The sequence below is a fragment of the Macadamia integrifolia genome, chromosome 5 (assembly GCF_013358625.1).
Source record: "Macadamia integrifolia cultivar HAES 741 chromosome 5, SCU_Mint_v3, whole genome shotgun sequence".
In the NCBI taxonomy this organism is placed as follows: Eukaryota; Viridiplantae; Streptophyta; class Magnoliopsida; order Proteales; family Proteaceae; genus Macadamia; species Macadamia integrifolia.
In genome coordinates this window covers 34,844,078-34,860,549 of record NC_056561.1, presented here as the reverse complement: position 1 = coordinate 34,860,549, position 16,472 = coordinate 34,844,078, and the positions used below count along the sequence as shown (strand labels likewise).

General features: G+C 40.9%; 1 protein-coding gene and 1 pseudogene across 1 annotated transcript; one reads left to right on the top strand and one right to left on the bottom strand.

Moving 5' to 3' along the window:
- LOC122079059 (RING-H2 finger protein ATL48-like) lies at positions 1-1,787 on the top strand. The gene is made up of 2 exons (XM_042645300.1): positions 1-233; positions 1,372-1,787. Exons 1-2 carry the CDS (start codon positions 149-151, stop codon positions 1,530-1,532), a joined length of 246 nt encoding a protein of 81 aa, XP_042501234.1. The 5' UTR covers positions 1-148; the 3' UTR covers positions 1,533-1,787.
- A 2,323-nt stretch (positions 1,788-4,110) lies between these two features.
- On the bottom strand, positions 4,111-15,654 carry LOC122078033 (annotated as a pseudogene).
- Positions 15,655-16,472: the final 818 nt, after the last annotated feature.

The window sequence follows — 16,472 nt, the reverse complement described above, 5'->3', positions numbered from 1 at the left end:
CCAGACTCCAGAGTCCTGACTCGTGGAGACTCTAGAATCATAGACGTGTGCAGTGGTTTCTGCGTTATATTTCATGCGCTCTCGGTAGTCCGTAGTTCTTGTTCCAGGACACAGGTTCAGGAGTTGTTATCTTTTCATTATTCGATCAATGGAGAAGATGGATAAAACCGAAACTGAACTGGAAGATCTTTTCGAGCAGAAGAAGCGCGTCAAGAACCCTTTCGTCCCTATTGGTAATCCATCCACTTCGGCTTTAAATTTCCAGTAGAACTTGCGAACTTTCTGATTCAATTCCATCCGATTTATGGTTAGATATCAGTTTAGTTTGTAAGATATACATCCCGGAGCTCCTGAGAAGGTATGGAGTTCTTTCGGTTGAGTTGTTGGTTTCTGATTTATTTTTATCTTTTTTATAACGCAGTGTTTCAATCATTCTCATATTTCGGATTAAACGGAATTTGTTGCAAACTGAAGTGAAAGTGGAATAATATGGTTCAAAATGGTGAGAGAAAAGGAAAGAAAAGAGCAAACAACTGATGGTTATAACGTATAAGTAGGGAAAGTAAACATGGAGGGATTGAGAATAAAGGGAAATATGTATAGAGGGTGTTATTATCTTCTTCAATGAGGACTACCTCACACTCCCAAGCCTTTTAAAAAAATGTGACCCAGGAAATAGAATGGAAGTAGGGGGCTGTTTCCAATCCTTATAGTCCTTCCTGGTGTAATATTGGGACTGCATTCTCCCCTGATCCGCCCTAGCACTTAGAGGGCTACAAAATCTCAACTCAACAAAGCCTTGTGCCAGCCAATTGGGGTTGGCTGCATCCTGTTTTTGCCATGCTATTCTATAAGCTCGAAGTAATGGAGGATGCTTAAATTGCTCTGCCTACTTCAATTGTGGAACAATCCTTATCACTGTTTGGTACCCTACATTGCTAAAATATTGGGAGTTAGTGTGCTACCGTATTTTTTTTTTTATAAAAGGTAACAGTCAATGGAAGCCTTACAATGTTTTTAAATTTACAGCATGTATTGTAAATTGCCCAGCTTATACTTGAACAGTAAAAAAAAAATAATGAACCTGTTACTTTGGTTACATATGTTTCCTTATGTAGTGGTTTTAATTGTTGAAATGTTTAATGCTCCATATTTCAGTGCCATTAGCCACTCTGCTTAAATTGGATTAGAACAGGCAATATACCATGCACTGACCTCCGTATTGGTAGCCTTTTTTTTTTTTTCATTTGGGAAGGTGTCCAACTCTGACTTTAGAGCTGAAAGTGTGGCTCGCTGGAAATATTCCTTTATAACATTGGCTGTATTTCTTGTGCTATCCACATTCTATACATTTGATGGTTGTATATGCAGGTGCAATTCTAACTGCAGGGGTGCTAACAGCCGGCTTGATCAGTTTCAGACAAGGAAATTCTCATTTGGGACAGAAGCTAATGAGAGCTCGTGTTGTTGTCCAAGGAGCCACAGTTGGCTTGATGGTTGGCACTGCTTATTACTACGGGGAGAAATTATAATAAATTTCTGAAAATGGATCTATGTGTAAACTGCTTCACAATGTAGTTTTTATTCTCTTTACTTTCCATTATAGGTGGTTTTTTAATGCCATAGGGATACATTCTCCTTCTTTGCTGAGAAAAAGATGCTTCTGTATGAAAACTCTTGGTGCCAGTGTCACAAACTTAAAGAAGCAGACATTGTTTCCATGGTGAGGTTGAATACCTCAATTTTTTTGATTTTTTTGAAAATAAAAGCTCATTAATTTGTTGGAAGGGGTACTCACAGAATGTTATTGAAGATACCACTGAGAATTTTATGTTTCAGAAATTGCCACATGAGGATGAATAGCTAAACTGAAACAGATGAGATCCTCATTGTTATACTGTTGCTGATCACTTTTTTTAATATTGCAGGGATGTGTTTGACTGTAACTGTAAGTGCCTGTTTCAAACCATTCATTGCTTTCAGATGCCATTTTTTTTTTTAAAACATATAGTAGAAGTGGATGGCATGTTGTGGTTTTTTCATATTTTGTTGGTCTGGACATTGCGTCTGATCCCTTTGTCTGCTAGAAAGATGTAAGGACAATTGTTGTCAAGGTATTGATGTGCTCCTGTAGTGATCTTTGCTGGGTCTTGGTACCTCTCCATGACTTAGTTTAGAGTTGTTCAACTTGTTTTGGATATGCCTTTGGATTGTGATATTATGCGTTCGATTTGGATTGCAATGTCTATGCCATGTCTGTTTCTTCTTTGTCTCTGGTAAATCAGGTCAGAACTGGTTGATGCTACTCACGATGTTCTATATGTACTGTATTTTGTATACTGTTTACAATAAATTCATCTTGGCTGAAACTATGTACGATATGAATGGTAATGCTTATGAACTTATTTTATTTATGTATTGGTGTCTGCCTACTTATATGAGTGATTCCTATACCCACCCTTTGCCTGGTTTTGGAGTTATGTTTCTTTTATTTATTTATGGATTAATGAAATAATTATGGTTTGAAACATAATAAATTTTCCATCCCATTTACTAGACAGACAAACTGGTTCGATAATTTATGTCCCACTTCTTATCAATTCTGTAGAAGTTAGATCCCTCTCAATCTCCTCGGGGGCCTTCATCTGCTTCTATCTCTTATTCAGTATCTTCACTTTCCACGGTTTTGGGATCTTCTTCTTCCACACCGTTCGCTTTTTCACCTGCTTCAGCTAGGTGGACAATAAAAATGTGTTTCCATGTCATTTCTTTTTTGTTTTTGCTTACTTAAGCCAATCTATCATGAAAGATAAAGAAAGGTGAAGCAACCCTATTTAGATTGTGCTGTAACTGAATGACCTCTGCCAGGCACCAGGCGAGACAAGCTACCATTAGCTAGGAGCCTCTTTTCCTTCTGCCTGGTTGCTGTCCTGCCTGATGACCTTTCCTATTGATTTAGTTTGCTCTTTTGACTTGAACAGGTAGCTCTCAAAAAGGGGGAAGTTGATTTTTTTTTTTTGGCCGGTCCTTTCCCTTAACAAAATAGCCCCATAACTTTGGCAGAAGGGATGCCTCCTCACAAAGGGGGTTGCAGTGACCAGGCTTGGGTGACTGTTTACAAAAAACACTGTTCTCTACAATAAAGTGCCACTGAATAGGTGAAAGGCCACCAGAAGTAGTAGTAGCAGCAGTAAAAAGTCTAGTGCAATTTAGATAGTAGAGTCCAACCTGCTCAAGCCCACCACCAATCATCCTTCTTGTCTGAAGGGTCATGGAAGACACAATAAGAGGGATAGAAGGTGACAAAACAGTGAAGAGGTTGACAAACTGATAAAAGTCCTAAAGCAAGGTTTGAGGTCTCGATTTTCAGCATGGTTTCGATCAGGCTCGAAACTGAGATACCTCGAGATCTCGCCAAAACCTGGCATTTTTTCCCAACAAGTTTCGGGGTTGGGTTTCGGCGGCTTGGGTAGAGCTGGATCTAAGTGTTGGCTAGGCAAGCGTCTTGTAGTAAGAGTAGTAGTTATGAATCCTATAGACCATCCCCATGGGGGTGGTGAAGGGAGGGCCCCAATTGGTAGGAAAAAACCCACAACCCCTTGGGTTATCCTGTGCTTGGAAGAAGTAGAGATATGGTCAAGTTAGGTCTTGAAACTTGTTATCCAGCCTATTTTAGTCCTTCTAAAACACAATGGAAACATTAGATTTTACAAAATCAAACCCAAAAGGGTACTTTGACTTCGGACCCTAGGTTTGGTAGTCCATGTTGTATACAATCTCTACCTTAGGCTATTCCACACGATCTTTAGTACTTACTATGATCAAATGTGAGGAATGTTTGGTTTGTCAATGTGACAACCCATTTATTATAATAAGTGACATACAGGTACAAGTAGAATAATATTCATAAGGAATATCCCTAGGGATAGATTTACCCTTATTCCCATATTACAACACTCCCCCTCAAGTTGGTACATATATGTCACACATGCCCAACTTGCACACTATAGGATGAAATAATTTACTACATAATTCCTTTGTGAAGACATCTGCTAGTTGATCTCTAGAACGGATAAAAGGAATGCAAATCAGCCCCTGGTCGAGCTTCTCCTTAATGAAGTGACGGTCGATCTCAATATGCTTGGTGTGGTCATGCTGAAGTGGGTTGTGAGCAATACTGATTGGCAGACTTACTATCACAGGACAACATCATAGTAGGTGGAACAGGAAGAGAGAAATCATTCAGGAGTCCTTGAGAAGCCACATTAGTTCATAGATGCCATGAGATATGATGCGAAATTCAACTTCAGCACTAGATCAAGCCACTAAAGCCTACTTCTTACTGCTCCAAGCAACCAAGTATCCTCCCACAAAAGTACCATAACCTGTAGTGAATAGCCAATCATCTAGAGACCTGGCCCAATTGGCATTAGTAAAAGCCTCAACTCTGTGATGGTTGGAATTTAAGAGTTCAACAATCAAGGAAGAAGGTGGAAGAAGAAGTGAAGAAGGAGAAGAAGGAGAGAAAGAAGAAGAAGAAGAGAGAAAGAGGTTTCGGTGGAACATAGTGGAGAGGATCGACTCCCCCTACCTATATTCATTCACTTGTCCAATAATGAAAGAGATTACTTCTATGCCCCCCAAGCCAATGTAACATAGACAAGGGAGGTAAAAAGGTGAATGTAAAAAGTATAAAACACAATAGCTCATTACAAAAAATTACAAAGTACCCTTATTAGCTCTAATAGAGATAATCATAAGAAGATAACATGATCCCCTTTCTTGGTGCAAACTTCAGGTAGCACAGGATCTGAAATGCAACTCTAAGTGTGTAGAATAAGGTGATGCTCTTACCAGGCTAACTACGAAGGCAGTATCTGGACAAGTATGGGTTAGATAAATCAGTTTTCCAACCAATCACTGATACTATCCCTTATCCATTGGATCGCTATTCGTATTAAAGGGCTGGAAATTTGCCTCTAGGGGAGTATCTACAAGCTTACGTCCGAGAACTCGCGTTGTGGATAAGAGATCGAGAGTGTACTTCCTCTGAGACAAAAAAAAATACCCTTGGTAGAATGGGCAACCTTAATACTAAGAAAATAACGCATCTTATTTGGGTCCTTGATCTCAAAATCCTGACCTAGGTAGGTCTTTCGACGAGAAATTTCCTGTGTGTCATCCCCAGTGACTACAATGTCGTCAACATACACAATGAGAATGGAAATCTTGGAACTTGATCGCTTGATGAACATGGTATGATCAACATTGCTTTGGGAGTAGCCTAGAAACACCATGGCTTTGTGAAATCTCCCAAACCAGGCATGTGGAGACTGTTTTAACCTATATAATGCTCGCTTGAGCTTACAAACTTTGTCTTTGGTTCTTGCAAAAGGGAACCCAGTTTGAATTTCCATATATACTTCCTTTGCTAGTTCACCATAGAGAAAGACATTCTCGATGTCAAGTTGCTGCAAGTCCCATCCAAGGTTTACTGCACAAGATAGAATCACACGGATGGTGTTCATTTTTTCCATGGGAGCCAATGTCTATTGGTAATTGAGTCTATAGGTCTGAGTAAATCCTCTAACAATCAGCTTTGCCTTGTATATGTCTATAGTTCCATCGATGTTTTGTTTCACAGTAAAGACCCATTTGTGGCTCACTGTCCTTTTATGGGGAGGAAGAGGTACCAAGTCCCAAGTATCATTCTTTTTTAGGGCTTGCATCTCATCATCCATGGCAGCCTTCTACCATGGCTCTTTAATTGCTTCCTGCCAATGTTGAGGAATGGAAACAAAAGACAAGGACACAAATGTGGTGTCTGAAGGGGAAAGCGATTCATATGAAACAACCTTTGCAAAAGGGTGTTGTGTACAAGCTCTTGTTCCTTTTTGAACAACAATAGGTAAATTGTCGGTGGGCCTGATGGGGCAAGTGCTGCCGTGGTGGTATCTATTTTCTGCTCTTGATTCCGATGGACTTACACTTTCATGGGCAAAGCTGGAGTGGGCTGAACTAGTGTCTTTTCCCCTGAAGATAAGTATCAATAGGATCAGGATCAAGGAAAGGAACAACCGGAGGAAGCACATCTTCACCAAACAAAGACAAATCCCCCCCCCCCCAAGAAGAGGTGCCAGAGGGAAGTATTTGAAGACTCATGGAACATGACATCTATAGAAAACAGAGCCAGCGAGTTGGTGGGTGGTAACATCGGTACCCATTTTGGGTAGCATAGTAGCCAATAAACACGCACTTGAGTCCCCAAGGATTCAACTTGTCATGGAAATGGTGATTTTGGGCAAAACAAACATAGCCCAAGACTTTTGAAGGTTAAGAGATGCGAAGGAACCTTGGAGAACTATAGTCGGAACTTTAAGAGCAAGCACACAAGTGGGCATCCGATTGATGAGATAAGCAACAATCATCACATCACCCCAATACTGAGAAGGAACATTCTTCTCAGACAGAAGAGCGTGTGCGACTTCCAAGAGATGTATGTTTTTGTGTTCAGCTACACCATTTCGAGCCAATTTATCAACACAATTGGTTTGATGAAGAATTCCATGGGCATCAAAGTAAGACTGGAACGAGCCCTCCATATATTCCTTACCATTGTCACTTCGTAGAATCTTGATGGTGGAGTTAAAATATGTAAGAACCATGCTGTGAAAGAGTTGTAAACATTGGAACATCTCACTTTTGTGGCACACCAAATATATCCATGTAGCCCATGTGTGGCAGTAAATAAAGGTCACAAACAAGCAATAACCATGAAAGGAAGTACGTGTAGGGCCCCAAACATCAGAGTGTATCAACAGAAATGGAGAATAACTTCTTTTATTGAGACTGGAATAAACTGACCAAGTTTCTTTGCCAAAACACAAGCATCATAAGAAAAATCTCGGTGATTACAATGATAAAATAAATTGGGAAAAATCCTAACTAAAGAGCCAATTGGCGGATGGCCTAAACGTCTATGCTAAAGAAGTAACTCAGATACGGAGGCAGAAGGAAAACCAGTTTGATGAACCTGACAGCCCTGACCAACTTAAGGAGTACCATCATCAAGCAAATAGAGACCACCATGCAACCTACCACAGCTAATCGTTATCTCCGTTGCCAAATCCTGAAAAACACAGTGAGAAGGAAAAAATGTCACTTTACGGTTCCAGATCATTGGTAAATGACTAATAGAGAAAAGGTTAGTAGAAAAATATAGAACATGAAATACAAATTCTAGAGGTAAGGAAGGAGAATAATGTATAGAACCCTTTCTAGAAACAAAGGAGTGGGAACCATCTGCAACCTTAACCTTGTCCCTACCTGAACAGGGAGAATACTAGAAAAAAAGACTAGAAGAACCAGTCATATGATCGGTGGCATCAAAGTCAATTATCCAAGGACGAGAGACAACCGATGCACAATGACCACCAAAATAAGTACCTGAGGGAGCAAGATTGGAGTCAGAGGAAACCAGATTGGATGTGGATGCAGTGGTAGGGGCAGCGGAAGGCACTGGACGTGTCAGGGACATCATGCGGCGAAACATGACAACCTCTTCCTTAGTGAGAGTTGAATTGGTGCTAGCAGTGACAGGGTTAGAGGCCTTAGTATGATTGGCAGCCTGGAAGTCTTATTGCAACCCTTGCCCTTGGTAGATACATGGCAGCCATGGAGCTTCCAACAAAATTCCTTGGTATGATGCTCCTTCCCATGGTAGTCACATCGAATGGGTTCCTTATCAGAAGAGGAACAATCAGTAGTACGAGTGGGACTAGTGTGGGATGGAGGATGAGATCCAAAGAGAATGATAAGGAATAGCATAATGCTGTAACATAGCACCACGACGGCTGTCCTCCAAATGAACCAATCAATGAATAAGATTGTCCCAAGGTAGGGAAAGGATCACGGCTAAGTACTTCGGCTCGAATTTGATCATACTCAACATTCAGACCAGCTAAAAACTCATAGACACGAAATTATAAACCATTTAGTGAATTAGGCATCATACATGGTTTGTTAGTAATTTTAGAAGGAGTCACATATATTAGAGTAAACAATAGTGGTATAACACAATACAAGTGGATGACTCACCTTATTCATCCACTTGTTCCAAGCTTCTTTGGATAAGATTTGGCCAAAAGATGCAACAAAAAACCAGTTTGGGGGATAATAGGTCGAAACAAGTTGAGATAAGTAGCTAACCGAGACTGGGTCAAAACAGGTCGAGATAATTTCGTCCCAGTCTAGTTGAGTGGGGGTATATATATATATATATATAAAGGCCCATGTGACATATCGACTGAGATATTACGATGCGAAATATTAGACCGAGATTTGAGATATTGAATCGTAAGTGGTTTCAACTTGGTAGCTGTCGAAACCTGGAATTTCCAAGATCTCATCAAGATCTTGTAATATGTCGGTCAGTTTGCTGTCCAACTGTACCAAGACAGAAACCTCCCCATGAGCCACAAACTCTCCCAGAATAGGTAGAACCTCAGCCACGACCAGCTACAAATGCAAAACTTTCCTTAGGAGAGGGTGAGTAATGTAGTACCAAAGTAGGACCTTTTCTCAGATAATAAAAATCTAGATTAGGAGAATAATAATAGAAGCAAATTAGATGTTAGATCAATCCTTTGAACAAATCCAAGTTTATGAACCTTTCCTTGTTGCACTAAGAAAGGGGTTTTTGGTCAAATGTCAAATCAGTTTATCAAATTGAAAGAATATTGATCACCAATCAAATCTGATATATGACAGCCTTATGTAGCAATAATCACCCAACAGAATAACCAAATAGAATCAGTGCTCAGAATTTCAGAAATCCAGATTCTGGGAATAAAGGCTAGAATTGGAAAACTGAAATCAATCGAAATAAGCAAGTCTGATCTGAAATATTTCGTGATTGAGTTCTCTTTTGTGATGAAGAACAGCACTTCAAAAAATTGAGAGCGCTCTGATGGTCTGATTCTCTCAATTGGAAGAAAAAAATAAAAAAAACATATATGAATTCAGATTTAGAACAGGAGTTGCAGGAAATTTCAGAAAATTACTTACTTGCTAATGGAGGAATGATGATGGAGAATAAGAATAAACAAAAATTAAACACCCAGGCTTCACACCGCAAGGTGGTTCAATTGGATCAAACACCAACCTACCTTGATCAAACACAAGTATCTTCAAACATGAAGAGCAGCAGCAACAACAACAATTTTCATTAATCAAATTCGTGTACAATGTTGGCCCCCCATACAACCTTATGTAGAAAATTCAAAAATAGACTTACACACTAAAATGAAAGGCCTAACTCAATCCTTGACTAATAAGGAAACCTAAATTGAGTAGGAAACTGAAATAAAATAGAAAATGGACTCAAACAGGACTGGACTTATAGATTCCTAATCAAGCCTAACTAAAACACTTGATAGTAAGCAAAATAAATAAATAAAGGAAAAATTACGTCCCCCTCCCCTATAGTTTGCCGAAATTACACGTGGATCCAAGGGTTTGAACGAATTACACCCCCTACCCTACGCCTGACGGTGTTAGTTTGCTGTTAGTTCTAAAACTCAAAAGACCATTTTACCCTTTAACTAAAAGTTGATAATGGAAGATCCTTCTCCCGTTCCTCCATCAAGGGAACTGAACTGAATCGACAGGGACTGCTAGCCCACCGGTGGCGACAATTTCGTTGCCACAGGGAGGGGTCAAGTTGTTTACGATCGCTTGAAGCTTCTTAGCGGCTGACCAAAAGTGTGAGACACTCTATGAGAGCGAGCGGAAATGCCCTACTGCACGGTGGTCCTTCCTGCTGCTGTTGTTGTTCCTCCGAACGAACAGTTCCTGTGGGCGAAAATGGAGCCAGAATCCTTCTCATCGAGCATCGTGATTGTCAAATCCATCAGCGCCTTCTTCGCCCATCTGAATTGGCCCTCTGGTGGTAGTCCGAGGCACAAAGGACGATCTCCAAGTGTTTCTACCATTGTCGAACTTGCTCAACTCCATTGCGGATAGTGTTGTAGACATTGAGCGCCTTCACACTCCTCTCAAAGGATTCATTGATCATGCGATCTAAGGGAGGTCTCGAGATGAGAGCCTTCCTGTTGAAAAAAATAGCCCTAAAATCCTCCTAACAACAAAGGAATGCATCAAGAAGGTGACGGATCCATGAGAGTGAGAGCAGATCTTCGCTAGTAACGGTATGGACATCATTGAACTGATCAACAACCTGTCTTTGAAACGCCTCGAGCTCCAATTCCTGGTTGGTAGGCTCCTGGTTCCACCATCTTCTCCGGCAGGGGTGGGCGTGGTAGGTTGCCGATGATGAGGGGAGGCTGCCTACCCTCTTTTGTTTTGTTTTAATGGGAGGGCATGTCTATATAAGGGCATTTTCGGCATTAAATGGTATGATATTAGGTGACATCATCAATTAACAGTCCTAGTTTCACGGTGGCTAACGGATGGGGCCTAATTGTAAGAATCTTAGAAAATCCAAGGGAGGGGGGCGTAATTCGTTCAAACCCTTGGATCCACGTGTAATTTCGACAAACTACAAGGGAGGGGGGCATAATTTTTCCATAAATAAATAAAGACATCAATTTAGCTAATCCCACATGCCTAGCCTAAAACCATATATTTTTTTTTTCAGTGAGTGATAAATATATTAAAAGAAGGGGCTGAATAATAAATGCATTAAAAGAAGGGGAGGGAAATTACAATCTCGAAAGGAAAATTACAAACCCTTGAAGTGGTAACAAAAGCCTATTAAGGAATACCTCTTAGGCTTAAATGGGTAATAGTAAACAAATGACACAAACATGTTAATACAACTCAAAACTTAAAGTCACTTCTTGTTCTCGTCAAATCTGTTCTTTAATGGATGCATCTCTAATGGTCTTGCATTTTTTGTCTCCCATTCTCTTCAACCAAAGGGATTGATTCCATCCTTTGCTCCTTCCTTTGGAAAGGTGTTGAGCCCTTCAAATTCCTCCACCTATTAGCTGGGTTGTAGTCTGCCTCCTCAATACTGAGATGGTTTAGGTCTTAAAAGGGTTAAGGACCACATCTTGGTGGGTATCCTTGAGCTCATTTGGAAGATTGCATGCAAACACAATAGCATATGGGATTCTTGGATTTACTCCTCGCTTCTTAAAAATGACTCTATTTGGACTGTCCCCCTTCCTTCTAATGCTTCTTGGGTTTGGAGGAAAATCCGTAGCCTGAGAGCTATAGCCCTTGAACATATTCAATCCACTATTGGGAACGGTTTCTCCCCTTCTCTCTGGCTAGACCACTGGCACCCTTCGGGGGTGCTCCTCTCAATCGTCAACCCACGTACTGTTTACTCTTTGGGCCTCCCTAGATCTTCCACTGTCGCTTCCATCATCTTGGATGGGGCCTGGCACCCCCCTCCGTTGACTTATGGTCTTCCTTCCCCCCTCTTCCTCCTGGTCATCAAGGTAGAGAAGATAAGATATCCTAGATCCCTTCATCTTCTAATCTCTTCTGCTTTGCCTCTGCTTGGAACCACATCAGATCTGCTGCCCCTCTTGTGCCTTAGCACAATTTAATCTGGTTTAAATGCCATATCCCTCGCCACAGCTTCTACGCCTGGCATGACATCTCCAATTGTCTCCTTACCTAGTCATTTCTCATCCATCGCCACATCCCGGTCTCCCCCTATGCTGTCTCTGATGGAATGCCACCAAAGACATCAACCATCTCCTTTTTTCTTTCCCCTTCTCCTCTTGCATCTGGAAGAGGGTTCTCAGCCATTGTTTAATGTAGAACTGGGTCACAAGTGATCCAATCCCAGGTAGGTTCTTTACTAAATTAAATATAAACCAAATTCAGGGACAGAAAGAATGAATAAAAAAAAAAATAAAGAAAATAAAGAGAATTTGATGGAGGGTTGAGAAGGGGGAAGAAGAACTAGTGAATGGGCATCTCACCCTCTGGTTTAGGCATCTCACCCAACTGCATGCCACAACACAACAGTATAAGCCATCTTTTTTTTTCTTCAATAATAAATTCGTTCATAATATTGTAGCCACTTACAAACTCATATAGAAGACTCAAAAACTGACTCAAACCCTAAAAAGGAAAGGCCTAATTCAATTCCTAACTAATTGGGAAATCTAAACTGACTAGGAAACTGAAATAACAAAGGAAATAGACTCAAAATAGGACTCTAACTAAACTAGTAAATTAAATCCCGTTTTTCTACTTTCTACCCATATTTTAGGCCTATTAAAGTGGCTCATTACAAAGAAAACTTATGGGATCAAATGCCCAACACATACATAACCCAGCCCAAGGCTTATTTGCAATAAAATAAGCCCATTAAGTGACTTTTCTACATCAATTCTCCTTCTCTTCGAAAAAATTTGTCCTCGAATTTTGTGGATTGTGAGGGTGATTATATCATGGTGCACGTTCCTCTTCAAGCCATAGAAATATTGAGGTAGCTCTTTGATGATAAAGATGTAGTCTAGAATGTGAGAAGCTCGATCTTCAAGATACTTTAATGAGATGAACGACTCCACATGCTCAATCTCAAGGTCTTCAAATGTATCCATGGTCTCAAGCTCCTTCGGATCTTCCTTTTGGCTGTTCACAGTTATCGCAGTTGTTGTAGGGTCAAGTTCCTCAGTCTCAATCTCATTGTCCATTGTGGCAACCTTGTTGCTTTCGAATTCTTCCACATGAGTCTTATTAATGAGAACATCAATGACTAGCTCTTCCTTGACAATAGGAATTGTTGGAATTTCTTCAACATTGATCTCAACTTCTGACTCTGGTTTACTGCTCAGAGGTGTCTTCTCTTGTTGGTCCTTTGCAATAGCGGCCGATGATTCCTTAATGCTCTTGTCAATTGTGGGTGGCTGTTGGAAATCTGATAGAAGGAAATCAAGGAATTACATTCTTCGTTTACTGCTTGGAGGTGTCTTCTCGTATTGCATACCGTCTCACGTTCTAAGTTTATGTCCCTGAGCTTGAAGTTGCCTTTCCCGGACTCTGCATTGTATACAAACACAATCACTCATTTGGGAGCAAACATATTAAAGCCATTGTGTCTCTGTCAAGTTGTAGTTGTCAAAGTACACATCTAATTCATACATCTATTCAAGGAATTCCACACGAAAATAACATGGCTGAGCATTAGATGGGGCAGCAGTAGCCTGAGTATTGGAGTTAGCAGCAGTAGACTCCCTTAGTTCAGCTATCTGGTAGTCACATCCGTCCAACCTTGTAGTCAAGGCTTGGATGGCTTTAGACACATCTTCCAGAGTGATTTGTTGGGGTCTTTCTTTAGCGATAGCTCTAATACCATTTAATGTAGAACGAGGTCACAAGTGATCCAATCCCAGGTAGGATCTTTACTAAATTCAATATAAACTAAATTCAGGGACAGAAAGAATGAATAAAAAAAAAAAAGAGAATAAAGAAAAGAAAGAGAATTCGATGGAGGGTTGAGAAGGGGGAAGAAGAACTAGTGAATAGGCATCTCACCCTCTGGTTTAGGCATCTCACCTTGGGCATTTCACCCAACTGCATCCCACAGCACAACAACATAAGCCATCTTTTTTTTCTTTAATAATAAATCTGTCCATAATATTGTAGCCACTTACAAACTTATATAGAAGACTCAAAAACTGACTCAAACCCTAAAAGGAAAGGTCTAATCCAATTCCTAACTAACTGGGAAACCTAAACTGACTAGGAAACTGAAATAACAAAGGAAATAGACTCAAAACATGACTCTAACTAAACTAGTAAATTAAATCCCGTTTTCGTACTTTCTACCCATATTTTAGGCCTATTAAAGTGGCTCATTACAAAGAAAACTTATGGGATCAAAGGCCCAACACATACGTAACCCAGCCTAAGGCTTATTTGCAATAAAATAAGCCCATTAAGTGACTTATCTGTATCATTGCTGGCCTTCTAGAAGAAATTTTCTTCCCTTTTGTAGAGAGTAGATCTAGGTTGACATGACCTTTGCTAGCTCCACCATTTGTGACATTGCGGGCAAGCTTACTTTTTGTGCCACCATCAACCACCTTTGGATGGAACGTAATCTGCGTAGATGGACGTCCAACTCTCGATCCTATGACAAGATTTGGACTGCCATCTACTTCAACGTTAGCTCCAAGCTTGCCTCTCTTAGGTATAGATCTATTAGAAACTCCCCTAGGAATAGGCTTATTGTTGTTTCCAAAAACAAAAACTCAAAGCCCACATGGGCTTAAAGACGAGCCAAGAGCCAAGAAGCCCAGTGCAAAGAGGAGGGGCAACCAAGGAGATTCCAGGTAGTGTTCCACCTAACCTTACCCAACTTATCTTAGCATAACATCTTCCAAGCTGCCAGGAATTGAATCGAAACTCTAGCAGTAAGAAGGTAGCCATGAAGGTGGGACGTTGGCCTTGCGGAGGAAAGCCGAGGCGAGGGGTGCCAGCCTTGCAGAGGGCAATGACGAGGCGGCTGTAGGGCTGTAGGCCGAGCATAGTTGGCAACCTTGCGGGCTGCTGGCCTTGCAAGTGGCTTTCCTAGAGAGTGCCAGTGGTGCAAACGATTCGACTTGGGAGAAACTAAAGAACCCGGTGAATCCGGAAAGGATCCAGTTCTGAGCTAAGGCTTAGCCAACAGCACAAAGGCACACCTGAATTGTTCAGTGGCTATGGGCCCAGATAGCTCTAGCGGAGGCAACAAATCGAACTGGAAGGATTTGGAGGACCTAGCGAACAAGGATCCAGATCAGAGCAGCGGTTGGTCGGTGGCACAAGCCACACCCGAACTGATCAGTGACTCAAGGATGAGCAACTGTAAGCCCAGAGAACATCGGCGGAGCCAACAAATTGATTTGAGAGGATTTGGAGAACATGACAAATCCAACAAGGACCAGGTCTGAGTTGCGGCTTGGCCGGCAGCACAAAGTCATGGCTAAACTGAGCAGTGGCTCAAGTCTCACCATATCTGAGTCAAGACCAGGGGAAGGAAGGACAGGGGAGACGACATGGGGTGGATCACGACCTCTCAAACGTGTGAGACAGAAGAGGAAGAGTGAGACGGAAAGGGTGAAGAAGAAAAGAAAGAGAGTGGGGGTGAGAGGGAGAGGATGAGGGACGGAGAAGGGTGAGAGAGGGAGGGGGAGCAGCCCCGGTCTCATGGCCAGGCCTAAACGGATTAACAGATATTAAAGGCCCATTACAAAGAAAACCCATGGAACTAAAGGTCAAACACATACATAACCTATTCAATACCTTATTTCTAATAAAATAAGCCCAATTGGGTAATTTAACTGCATCAGTAAGCTATGGTGTGACACTACGCTGAAGACAGGCGAAGATCTCTTTGGTTGAAGGTACCTTCTCCCTAGCTAGTTGAAGTCCTGCTGAATTTTTTCAAATATTCCTGATTAGTAGTAAGAGGTTGATGAATATTGAGTTCCTCATACATACCCTTAAAATGACTGAAGTACTCATTTAAAGACTTGTCCTCGTGCTTGAAGTTAATTTTTGTTTTTCATGTAGATCATAAATACGAGACATATTCTTCACTTGAGTGAAGCTTTCCTTTAGGTCATCCCAAATCCCTTTTGCAGTGGAGTGGAACATGACAATTTCTGCAATAGTTGGATCCATACTGTTCCACAATCATATGAGAAGGGTGTCATTCTCATGCATCCACTTCTCATAGGCTTTGACATCAGAAGGTTCTTTGGAATTACCAGAAGGTGGTTTGGATTGGAGGTACTTCATCTTCCCCTTAGAATTAATGTAAACCTTAACTGCCTAACCCCATAACAGATAATTTGAAACTCCATTGAGTTTAATAGTAGTGATTTGGACATTAACATTGTTTGAGGTAGGTTTGGGATCAGCCGTCATGCACAGCGAGCTTCACTATTTAGATTCAAGAAGGCCAATATGACAGCAAAATAGCACCAATAGCCAGCAATCAACAGCCCACAGAATAGAAAAGAAATCAAGGGTAGATCTGCCTGAAATTGGGGTCGAAGGACCCTATAAGAAGTACTAATAAATCCCCAAAGTATCACTTGATATCAATGGCCAGATGAAAAGTAATTTCAAAACTGAATTCTGGCAGAATTTTTCTGACCAGAAAAAAGGAGATTTTAAATAGCAGAAAAACTAGGTGTCAGATAGACCCTGAATCCAGTTGAGTGGCCTCTCACAACATGGAACAATGCCCTAAAATCTTATCAAGATCCGCTGGTCAGATCTAATTTAAATTCAAGTATCGATGTAATAAATAAATACCCAAAAACAGAGTACTGTATGGCATGAAGAGAAGCCTGATTAGATGATCTTCGATTCACTGATGAGCCCCAAAGCAAGGTATAGTGTAGTGTCCATAAGGGTCAACAAATCCCTAAACAATAATGAGGATCCGATGGGTTGATGTTGAATAATTTCAGATTTTAGATCTGTCCAACATG

What these genes read in the sequence shown, in the direction of transcription:
- LOC122079059 (XM_042645300.1), top strand. Translation starts at nt 149, where the DNA reads ATGGAGAAGATGGATAAAACCGAAACTGAACTGGAAGATCTTTTCGAG. An exon ending in GAACCCTTTCGTCCCTATTG is followed by an intron (nt 234 to 1,371) that starts GTAATCCATCCA and finishes TTGTATATGCAG; the next exon opens with GTGCAATTCTAACTGCAGGG.